Source organism: Gadus morhua, chromosome 4, assembly GCF_902167405.1.
Source record: "Gadus morhua chromosome 4, gadMor3.0, whole genome shotgun sequence".
NCBI lineage: Eukaryota > Metazoa > Chordata > Actinopteri > Gadiformes > Gadidae > Gadus > Gadus morhua.
This window is the reverse complement of record NC_044051.1, coordinates 25654776-25667517: the sequence shown is the minus strand read 5'-3', so window position 1 is coordinate 25667517 and position 12742 is coordinate 25654776. Positions and strand designations below refer to the sequence as shown.

Here is a 12742-nt window from a genome sequence, read left to right as displayed (position 1 = left end):
ACTCATGTAATGCAGAACTAAAAACGATACGCTATAAATAAATGTCTGCTTTTTCATTCTGTTATGATCATAGCCTACTTGCCACTTACCATACACAAAATGTTCGGTCAAGTATCTTCAAAGAGTATGTACTTGTAGTGTTCACCACCTCCACATTAACCCCCTTTAATTTAGAACATCTTAACTTTAGACTTTAAAAACGATGGATAGGTTGGTTTTTGCAGCTAAACAAAACTCAAAATGAAAGGTACACTTTCAAACTATTATATTATTAAACTACTATACACTATACAGAAAAACCATCACCATAAACAAGTAGGCCTGTAGAGTAGGTAAGTTTGGGCAAACTTTGCAACAGGAAAGAAGAATCGACTGATTCTGTCTGTGTGTTTAGTAGGGATGAGTCGGTCGCGACCGATTCGTTCACAACGAACGAATCCCGGACGTGAACGACAAGAACTGGTTCCCCAAAACAAGAAAAACTGGTTCTTTGATTCTTTTTTTTTAAACATAAAACAAAAATGTGGTCACGTAAATAAAATATACAAACGAACAGAGCTTCGTCTCCCCGCGACTTATATTGATTGAGTCTACAACGTTCTCAAAGATTCAGCCAATGAGAGGTAGCAATGGTGTTGCCATGGCACCTGGGTAAACAAATGACAAGGTGGTACCGTCGAATTTCCACGCTTTCTCTGTCTGACGTATCTTGGGTCATACCATTCGACTTGGGGCTACTCATATATCCCCCTACATTTCCGAAAATAGACTTGACCGCCATCTGTTTATTGGATAAACGCATTTCCCAATCCCAGGAGTCTTTGCTCCATTCTACATCAATTCAAGAACAAACAAAGAAATTAAACTGCAGTTCGTATTTTTTATTTATGACCATGAAAGTTCCGTAATGCCTGAATAATGAAGAATTAAATGTAAAGTATAATAAAATGATAAATATAAAACCATGAATGACATATAGAGATGTGTGGTATAAATGGTATAAATATTGGTGGGACGTTTGGTTATACTATATAGTATATCTTGTCGATTTTCACGGGGGGTAGAGCCTAGAAGTCGCTTAAATTATGCTTAGGGCCGTCTCGCGGGGGCGGGGGCGGGGGCGGGGGGGGCAGACACCAGTGAGATTCCCTGTCAAATGACGTAATCTGACGTAACGAACGAATCAAAACGAACAAATCAAACAAACGAATCGTTATAGTGAACTTTAGCCATGCATATGATTGGGTGAAAAAAGTTCAAACCTATTGGCTTAGAAATTCAGGGGAGGAGCTAATTAGCATATAACTGGAACGCGTTCTGAACTTTCCTGAATATGGCAAGCCAACCCCGACAGAAAACGCCCTCATTTAGTCACGCATCACCTTCATTACCCGTAAAAAACGCCGTAAAATGTAGAAAAACTGCGTATTTTACGCCTTCATGTGCAAAAATGAGCCGCTTTTTACGCCGCAATGAAGCCTTTCAAGAACGTGCGTAAAAAACGCAGTTTTGAGCATCAAACCGCGCGTAAAATACGCGCGTTTGTGAACATCACAAGGCGCGTAAAATACGGCCTCTTTCTAGTATGCTTATAATCTCCGCCCTTCTTTTCTCTCAGCCAATGCATTTGAAGTGTATGCGCCCAATTGCTGAACAAGACGAGCAGATCCAATCAGTTCAGCACAGATCTGCTTGTGACAATTTATCCTCATTTGTTATTAGTTGTAGCGTCATATAGATATATATCAGTGAATCCGAAATAAACCCTGTGGTCAGCGTGGCCCAATCGATAGAGACTCTTGCACTATTGTCATATTTGTGCTTTTGTCAGATGGTCACCTTTTATGATCGCAATGGTTTTTAGTCAGCAAGCCAGACCTCCTGTGTTATAAGTTCCATATTCAGTGCCTTTTTAGTCAGCCAGCCAGATCATCTCAGTGTCTTGTTACACGCTTTATAAGTTAATTATATTTAAATTATTATAGCCATGGAGCCTTTATTTTCGTGGAGTTATCGTTGCATCCTCTTTTGTTCAATCAATATAAATACACAGTGGAAAGGATTGAGAGGGAGTCATAGGCTTAAGAGGCCCATCAGCCTACACCAACATTGTTAACTGTCATACACAGCTAAACAAGCAAATGAAAAATTAAATACTAACGCAACTGACATTTTTATTAGGCTATTAACAATATCATAAAAATGATACCGTAATGCACCCATTCTTTGTCTTTGGATATTTTGAATAAAGGATCAATAATTGGCGAATCGCAATGATCGCAAGCAGAGGAACGTGAGTCATTGAGCAGCAGCTGAACCAGTCTAAAAATCCCATTATCACTAAAACAATTTTAGTGATTAAAGGTCACCACAGCGCCTTAAAGCCATTAACGTCATTCATGTTAGGTAAAGGGAAGAACCTCGGACATGAGAAGTTAACGGAGAAATCTGACAATAGATGGATTCGATCCGACAACCTCTTGCCTACAGAGCAAGCGTCTCTATCGATTGGGCCACACTGACCACACAGATTATTTCGGATTCACTGATATATATCTATTAGTGCTGTCAAGCGATTAAAATATTGAATCGCGATTAATCGGATAATGTCATAGTTAACTCGCGAGCAATCGCGATTAATCGCAATTATTTTTTCTATGCTAAATATTCCTTGATTTCTTTGTCCCATTAATTTTTCTCTGTTTAATGCTCTTATCAACATGGAGAAGTGCATCGGCTTGCCTTGTGCAAATGTTTTTTTATTGAAAACAACATTAGCATACACTGATCAAAACAGGACGATACAAAAAAAAGCCTATAGTGCAATTAAACGATGAACATACAAAGATACTGCCTTGAACATAGCAGTCAGGCTACTGCTTCTTTGTTTGGAGCCAAAAAAAATCGAAAACAAATAAAATAATTGCGTTAATCGCGCGATAAAAATTGGTTTATGTTAACGCCGTTAATAACGCGTTTAACTGACAGCACTAATATCTATATGACGCTACAACTGATTACAAATGAGAGAAGAAATCGTGACAAGCAGATCTGTGCTGAACTGATTTGGTCTGCTTGTCTTGTTCAGCGATTGGGCGCAAACACTTGAAATGCATTGGCTGAGAGAAAAGTCGGGCGGAGATTATTAGCATACTAGAAAGACGCCGTATTTTACGCGAGTAGTGATGTGCAAACACGCGTATTTTTGCACGCGGTTTGATGCTCAAAACGGCGCAAACGGCGTAAATAGCGGCACACTTTTGCGCATGACGCGTCAAATATGCAGTTTTTCTACATTTTACAGCGTTTTTTACAGCATAATGAAGGTGGTACGTGACTAAATTAGGGCGTTTTCTGTCGGGGATGGCTTGCCATACCTGAACGCGTTCTGGAACGTGCACCGAAGTGCCTTCAGAACGTGTGCTGAGACGCGTGCTGAGTGGCGTTCACGCGTGCTGATACGCGGTAATGTTGTTCAGAACGCGTGCTGATACCATGGACATATTATAATATGGACAACGGATTCCAAAATGGCGCCTATTCATTCCTATGTAAACTGCTCAATGGCGCAGGGCAACATCAAGGAGAGATATGCTTCTGCATCATGGGTCTATAGCTATGCCCTGCTTCATGACGTACCGGATGCAGAAATATTCTTGTTTTTTAGCATTGTTAGCATTGTAGCATCATAAGCGAGAGGTCTGAGCGATCGCAGTCGCATTGTTTCCCGACCATGGAAGTAATCCCCCGATGATTCTCTATATGTTGAACAATTATTATTTTAGATTAGTTTGCCCCTTTTTGACTTTATAAGAAAAGCACCTTGTCTATACTTTTTTGAATGTTAAAACAGAAATAATAATTACCACTCGTTTTTTAATATATTTCTGTTTCTGAAACGAGAATCAAATGCCCAATATATACACAGACCCATCAGCTGGTGTACCCAGGGAACTCACAAGGTGTTAGGAAGCAAAGGAGTCTGAAATGACCCCACATGGTATCATGGACCTATTATGTATGGGTGCAATAAATAAGACAGATATGATGGTGGCGGTGCCAGCCCCACGTCAGGTTTCAAAAACAAGTAATACTGAAACTGAATCTTAAACTTGATCCTGAAATGTATTTAACATGAAGTATTGTACAGGGAGAGGGCTGTGGCCACAATCGATGGAGGAGGCAGTCAGGTGTGCAGGAAGACAACAACAGGAGTATGATGGACAGGGATCTGACATGGAAAGGGAATTTTTTTATTTAAACATTCAGAGGAAATCAGGCCTACTGTAGGCCTATGTAAATAAGATTAAAGATGTCTAGGATAGTATAAATGGCAGGTGTACTTTGCTTTTGATGGAGCCATAATGTAATATTAATAAAAAGCATTTTATGTATGGGCACCTTTCAGGCCACTTAAACACCTTAAGCATAATTAATAAAATATTAAAGATTACTTGGGTGAAGCGTGTTTGTCACTTATGTGAAAGAGCTGGAAAGAGCTGGAGTAACGGAATAAGATGCAGCTGGGCAGGGTGCTGAGAGGTGATGCATGAGGCATGATGGTGGCACGGCAGACAAGTACAGGTACCTCTGATGAGGTAACAAAGATTTTTTAACTTAAGATAAAATATACTCTGTAGTTTCCAGTTCTGAAAGCAGAAGAGAAGGGGTTTAGTTAAGGCTTTGTATCATTAATAAGATAGACTGTGACAAACAATCAATAACAAACAAAAAAATAAAACTAAGTCTTAGTTTAAAGCCCACTCATCACATCAAGGTGCAGGCCAAGAGTGGGAACATAGAACAAAGACTCACATCACAAACTCAGACAGTCACAACATGAAAAAAACACATAAATACATAAAACATTTACTTAACTACGAGACCATAGACCCACATCACAAACTCAGAAAGTCACAATATGTAAAAAACATATAAATACATGAAACATTTACATAAATACGAGACAATAAGATATGTTTGGGTTACTCTTGATCTTATCTTAAAAGCAAAATACACATAACATTAAGAAAAGAAGGGAAGAAAATAAAAGTATTAATAGATAAAGCTAAACTCAGTTAGTGATGGGCATACATTTAAATGTACAAAAATTACAGAGGTCATTGATCGGATGTGCTGTTCAAAAAGAAATGCACTATTAAACTATGCCTTGTGCTCCGTTATGCAAGCTCCAAGTCTACAATTGAACAATGTCTTTTTGCAGTTTTGAGTGCTTTGTGCCCACTTGTGCTCTGTCATGCAAGCTCCAAGTGTCACACTGCTTAAGAAACAGATTCCTTCCAACTAACTGCGAAAAATGCAATCAATAACTTATGTACAAATAAATGGTTACATATCAACCAGCCATGAAGTTGGAGTGGCCTACACACATAAATAATTGTAATACACCAACATTGTTAACTGTCATACATAGGTAGCTAAACAAGCAAATGAAAAATGAAATACCAGACTAATGTTAGACTATTAACAATAATATAAAATGATACCGTAATGCACCTGTTCTTTGTCTTTGGATCTTTTGAATAAATGGATCAATATATGGTGAATCACAATAATCGCAAGCAGAGGACCGTGAGAGTTATTGAGCAGCAGCTGAACCAGTCTAAAAATCGGACACGTTAACGGAGCACTGAACTAGGCCCTCTCGGATGCCAGGTCGAAACAACATTTGGTTCACTACGAGAACGGCTAATAAAACGCTTGAGGTGGCGTTTTGAAAAGAAAAAACATAATTTTTTTTACGACATGGCATAAAGATAATTATGAGCCTTTGATTGATATCCAGACATTTTTTGCGGAGACACATTCCTGTTCCCCACTTGTATTGGAGTGAACGGAGATATCTACTTCTGGGTCCCTTGAATCGAGGGACCCGTCAACAGCCCACTTAAACAGCAGCAATACCAGGCTTGGCCGCTGAGCACTGGTGGATTGCGGAAGTATGCACTGTTCCTGGGGGCTTGGCCGATGCGCGTAAAATAACGTGCTGCTTTACGCCTCGTTTACACATACGTATGTTTTTCGTATCCGTGCTTCCGTAAATTTACGGAAGGGGTCGCTAGTGTTTTACGTACGGACATGAATTTATTTACGCCAGCCAAAAATATGGGGGAACGTATGATAATGGCCGTTTTTAGGAGACCGGTACTTTGGAACATGAGGATCGACATATACAGAGATAAAAACAAAACCAACCAGGCTTGGAAAGAGATCGGCGAGGAGTTTGGCCTGCCAGGTACTTACATGTTTTGTGAAAAACATAAAAACTTTCATACGGTATCTCCGTAAAACAACGGCGAAAGTTAAATTTTTTGAACGTATATTACGGACATACCGGACAGAAATTTTACGGAGGGGAGGAGTCTCGGAGGAAAAACGGACATTACGGAGAATCACATAGGAATTAATGGACTTTCGTTCGGAGACGGTTGGATCGCATACGATAATGTACGTATGTGGAAACGAGGCGTTAGCGCGTGTAACGCATCTACGCGCCTTAACCAATAGCTCCCTATGCAAAAATGCTGATTTTCAACGCCTCTAACACGAGTGACACGTTCAGTGTGGCCGCAACTTTAGGCCCTGTCCACAAGGACGAAAACAATCAGAAATTTCTCCGTAATGATGGACTCATTGCATTGCCCTCACTTCACATCTGAAAGTAAGGATCTCTCTCCTGCTCGTGTTTGTGTTAACTATTGGTTTCTGACGGAGAGGGATAGGGTTAACCCTAGAACTAACCATAGCACAGATGCTTTGGGTTGGAAAATGCTAATGTAGGTTGTGATACTAGATTCAGAGACATACACATTACATTCTTAAGATTCATCTTCAGAAAAACTGATATTTCGGTAAAACAAGAATAACTGATTGGATGAGAATAATTCGGTTGGACGGCCGGAACCCGTCTGAAAACATGTGTACTGAGAGGGAGAGCGAGAGAGAGAGAGAGAGATGAGGAATGTCACAGAAGTCAGGTGTGAATTCTCAGCCGTGTTCACACCTCTCGGAATATAATTACCACCCGGTTGCTAGGCGATAATAATCTGCTCGGAAACACACGGCCAGCCGTGATCATCATCGCATAGAATAGGCGAGATGCTGAAAGTTTTTTGTTTTTTTTAAGCAACTGAAATCAGCTGTTTTGTATAGCTGCACGAGTTAGCCAACGGTTCAGAGAGTTTAATTACAAAAACTATTGTACTTTACTAAAAGGCTAATAAACGTAATTTATATTGCGATTTTCGAAATACTCGAAGACAATTGACGCACTCGGAAGACTCGAAGTGTCAATGGCGTTAATAGAGATTTTAGCTTTAAATACTCGCTTGAAAAGTTGCTTGTTGAGACTCGGCACGTAGCGTTGTTGAATTTTTCAACAGCGTTGAGACCTAAAAAGTAGGCTAGACCAAAAGCGACAGACAAACCTCCCTCTGCAAGACCAAACAGAGAGAGAGGCTACCAGCATTAAGGAAGTGCAGACATGTTGCCAGTGTTTCACTGTCTGCCACGTGACCAGAATATGAATCACAAGGTGTGTTGTTGGTGCATCCCAGCACAGGCGTGCTAAATATAGCCCCCTCACACACCTCCCTGTGAGGAGGATGGCGTTCTCCCCTTTTTTATTCAGCATTCACTTCCTCTCTCTCCCTCCCTATCTCCCGCATCTCTTTCTTCCTGTCTTCCCCTCTCTTTCTTTCTCTCTCCCACTCTCTATTTCACTCCCCCATCTCTTTCTCCCCCCTCCACCCTGTCTCTCCTCACCTCTCTCTTCCTCCCCCTCGGTCTCTCTCCCTTGATCCCTATCCCTCTCCTCTTTCTCCCTCCTCCTCCCCTTCACTTCCTCCCACTCAGATGAAATGTTAATGAAGTCTCCCCCTACTGAGGTGCACCGCAGTGGGGGAGAGAAAGGGAGGGAAAAGGGGGTGGGGGAGTCGGGAGATTCGGAGACAGCGATCGCAGAAGGGAGATGGAGGGGTGCGACACGATAGGTCTCTTAGTTTGAGGTACAAAAATAAGGAAATAAAAGTCAAGGGACTTGACTGAGAACAAGTGATGAGGAGGGTAAAGGAGAGAGGGGGGAGGAGAGAAAAGGAGAGATGGGGGAGGAGGGGAAAGGAGAGAGAAAGGAGGAGGTGGAGGTAGAGATGGAGGAGGAGGAGAGGTAGCTGGAGGAGGAGAGAGATGAAATGGTAAAAAGGGAGGAGGGGTAGTCATCTATCTAGGCTGGTGAGATGCAGATCTCTGTTTGATCATCTCTCTCCCTATTTCTCTCGAATGACTTAATTCATTTTAGCAGTAAAAACATGGTTTTAAATCAATGATGAGGGGAGATGACGTGAGGGAGTCAAAACAAATATTTGCCGTCAGTTCGGCGCTAAACAACCTGAAGGAACCAGAGCTTCATGCAACCATTCACAAAGCTGCCCTATTTTTTTTCTGCAGTTTTTGTATTTTGCAGTGCATAACGTTTCGAAATTTTCTTTTTTTCTGTAATGCTATATTTGGCTGACCCCAGCTATCACCTATGTCTGAGACCATAAGAGGATCATGAATTTGTGCTCGGCTAATCACCTACTAAAAAACAAGAAATAGATGCAAGCACTCTTTAGACATTAGATTCGACCAAGACAAACAAAGAGTTAGCGGCGAGCAAACAGTATAAGCTCATCAGTCATGCAGTCATAATGTTCAAGTAATGTTTAAATAGATGGTTGGCATTATAACCCGGGATTCATAGTAGTTTTCTCCCTTGGGTCAGAGGGACTGAGGGAGGCGGTTGAAACTGTGGAACCGGACACCAAACCCGGCTTAAACCATAATATCAACAAATCCACTTGATTGAAGGTATTAGGTGTGTGTGTGTGTGTGTGTGTGTGTGTGTGTGTGTGTGTGTGTGTGTGTGTGTGTGTGTGTGTGTGTGTGTGTGTGTGTGTGTGTGTGTGTGTGTGTGTGTGTTTTAATGCAGACTAGTAGTGGATGGTACACAGAGATTGTGCCATCCTTCAACAACACGCATGCTCTGTGTTCGCCAATCTACTTATCGAGTCTTAAAAACAAGATGGCGTCGACTGGTGAACTACTGATGGTATTGTGTGTATAAAATGTCCTTTTTAATAAACAATCTGTACACTTACAAAGTTAGCCTCGTTTTATATTTTAAGACCCTTATTATACTTCCAAAGAAGTGTCGGGCTACTTCTAGCCTTTTAAGTGTTTTTTTACCATAACACATGTGCCCATTGTTCCATGTTTATTGCGTTTTGGTGGAATCGGCTAAAAACATCCAATTTAAGAATCTGTATACATGCGCATTTTTGCTCCATAACGACAGTGTTGTATAGTAGCGAAGTAGAAATACTTCGTTACTGTACTTAAGTAGTTTTTTTGGATATTTGTACTTTACTTTACTACTTATATTTCTCTGTACTTTTACTTTTACTTCGCTACATTTTGCGAAGAAAACGGATACTTTTACTCCGCTACATTTCGCTTGAAACCTTCGTTACTCGTTACAAAATCAACTCATCTTTAGAAAAAAAAAAAAGAATCATGAGAGATATGAGAATAACGTCGGGGACTGTGGTAGAACACAGACTGCGAGCCTGTTTGGCGAATCAGCTGTCCCAGCGCACGTTCGCAAAGCCCCCTTGCTTAGTTACTGTTGCTACGTCGATCAAAACTCCTACGACTGTCAACACACAAATGCATGGCTAGGACGAGGGCAAGGGCTATCAAAATTCTACTATTTGTATCAGGCTGGTTTGTACACGCAGTATTACAACACTATCTTATACACTTCACACTCTACTTGCTGCTGACTGAGCACAGTAGATCAATACGCCGCTTGTATCGTTTTCTATCACATACATTTCAAACATGAGGTCCGTTGTAAAAATAAACCAAGGAGTGCATGTTTGATCGATCGTCATTAAAGCTGACTTGATACGAATGTAACAACGTTGTTAAACTAGTGAGATCAGATCCAGCCTTGTGTGGTTGCTATAGAAACGCGTTACCTACAGTTGAGCTAACGTTATTCACCGTAGTTCTAAAGGGAACTACTTTTCGAGGGAGATGAACTTAAACAGAGCATACATTTAATAAGCATGCAATACGAATAAGAAAAAGGCTAATTATTAAAGTATTTGAATTGTTTTATTATGTTGGCCGGCGCGAAGTAGAATAAACGGAATAATCACCTCAAGGCAGGGCAATAAACAGTTTGATATGCCCGGCTCGCGGAAGGTTACCGCCCTCGACTTCGTCTCGGGCGGTAAGCCGTCCACGAGCCGGGCATATCAAACTGTTTATTGCCCGGCCTCTCTGTGATTATTCCTTACTTATTCTCAAAATTCTGACCCTTTGCTTTTTTATTAACAGCAGTTACTTGTACTTTTACTTTCAGTACTTAAGTACATTTAATATCAGAAAAGTACTTTTGATACTTAAGTACAGTAAAGATCAGATACTTTAATACTTTTACTTAAGTACTATTCTAAAAGGTGACTTTTACTTTTACTTAAGTAATTTTCCAGTAAGGTATCTGTACTTTTACTTAAGTATGGCTTTTGAGTACTTTATACACCACTGCATAACGAACATCCCAACTCGTTCATCACACTAAACATATCCGAGATCCATTTTACACCGAATTTGTCCTTTAAGCAGTCTTCTTGTCAGTGAAATGTCAGCCAGTCTTGTGTTTTCTGGTCATATGACTTCAAAAACTCTTCAAGCCAAGCCCATCTCACATGACTGAAACCCAGTCAGTGTAAATATAACTCTTCAGGAGAGTTCTCTCCTTTAAGGATACAAACATAACTTTCTTCAGTCAGAAGGATCCGTACCAGTCTCAAGACCTGGTGAACATTTCCGTGTTCTCTTTGACTGAAATTAAGAAAGTTGTTAAACTAACGAAGATATAAACATATACAAAATATAAACAAATTCTCTGTAAATTCAAATAGTCTGCTACTTCTGGCTGAAGGCTTTTGTAGAGTGGTAGCTTCCCATTGGCTGTCCCCCCCCCCCCCCAGCTCAAAGCCCCCAGGTCCTCTGAACCCACTGGGTCTGTCTGCTCAAACCTTTACCCCCTTTCTCACTATCACTCAGAAAGCATTTTTTTAAACTTGTACGCTGAAGTTCTGCTGGGCGGAAGTTCGGGTGTTTACTAAGCGTCTAAAACATTAAGGCGTAAATAATTAATGGTTATTCTCCGGCTTACGATGCGTTGCTCGGCAACGACGAGAGTGACCAACTCATGGTTGAGGCGGTGAGTCAGGAGAGTCTTTCATCGTCAGGGCTGGGTAGAACGTTGTTTCAGGTATTGTTTTCTGGATTGTATTTTTCACATCCCTTTTTTTGTTTTGTTTTAATCTTCGAAGTCCAAAATCCTGCGGCAGTAGCTCGTAGGCTAGCTCTCTCCCCCTCCCTCTCTGTCAGCTTCCCCTCCACCATATCAAATATTAACACTCCCCACATGACTCCCCCCTCCGCCTCACGCACCCACACACTCTCTCAACTATCCCTCTCTCCTCTCTACCCCCTCCCCCATCTCCCCGAATAACTGGAGATAAGAAAAGCGTTTATAACGAGCAGCGCGGACACAAAGAAATGTTTCAGCACGCTCTGTGATTGATGGCAAGAGCTACGTGCACACAACTCACATGAACAGTGACGAGGATGGGGGACGGGGGACGGGGGGGAGGTTGTGTGATCTCTCTGAAGCCGTCCAAGATATCAGTGAGTCATCATTACCTCATCCTCAATCATTACAAAGATCTGCTTCTTTGGTTAAAAAAAACTCTGCGGGATGGTCGACAATATCTTTTAGTAAAACTGTGTTCCTAATATCTGCTCCTCGCTGCTGGGGCTCAAGAACCAAAATGGCCTCTGACAGCTGTCAGCTGAACCAACAGAGCAGAAAGTTCTTTGTTTATTCTTCAACAAACATTCCCTCTACATCTCGTCACTGCGCCGCTTTTACCAGGATATAATTGATGTCAAAGGAGGATAGATCGTTGCAGGTGAACTTGCGATAGCAAGACGTTTCGAAGGATATATTATCGACTATAATCCCCATTAGCTCTCTTTCTCTCATTCTCTCTTTGTGTCTGTCTCTGTCTCACACGCCCTCTGTCAATTTGAATAGCTTTATTGGAAAATGTACATTTACATAACGGACACAACTAAACATACAAACATCTCTCTCTCTCTCTCTCTCTCTCTCTCTCTCTCTCTCTCTCTCTCTCTCTCTCTCTCTCTCTCTCACAGGATGACTTCCTGTTCAGTGTGTCTATAGTCAGTGGTCTGGTCTGTATTATTCTGGCCGTCGTCAAGTTCATGCTGGGCAGAGTCCTCACCAGCAAGGCCCTGATCACTGATGGTAGGACACGCACGCACGCACACACACACACACACAGTCATGATCACTGATGGTAGGACACACATTCACTCACACACACACACACACACACAGAGCACCCTGATCAAAAACGGGTGCGTTTGTTTCAGGGTTCAACTCCCTGGTGGGCGGGGTGATGGGGTTCTCCATCCTGCTGAGCGCGGAGGTGTTTAAGCATCAGCCCACCGTGTGGTACCTGGACGGGGCCATTGGGGTCCTCATGGGACTCATCATCCTGGCCTACGGCGTGAAGTGAGCCTTCTGCTTTCTTCTGTTCCTCGTTCAGAGAGGCTGAATGTTACGTTTGATGTCAAA

The 12742-nt window shown here is 41.6% G+C and overlaps 1 protein-coding gene across 1 annotated transcript in view; it reads left to right on the top strand.

The window, feature by feature from the left end:
- LOC115542959 (transmembrane protein 163) overlaps window positions 1-12742 on the top strand; it is a 54898-nt gene that overhangs the window by 39522 nt on the left and 2634 nt on the right. Inside the window, exons 6-7 of the mRNA XM_030355479.1 lie at window positions 12298-12409; window positions 12538-12679. Of these exons, the coding sequence (XP_030211339.1) occupies window positions 12298-12409; window positions 12538-12679 (254 nt within the window). The remainder of the gene's footprint in view (window positions 1-12297; window positions 12410-12537; window positions 12680-12742) is intronic.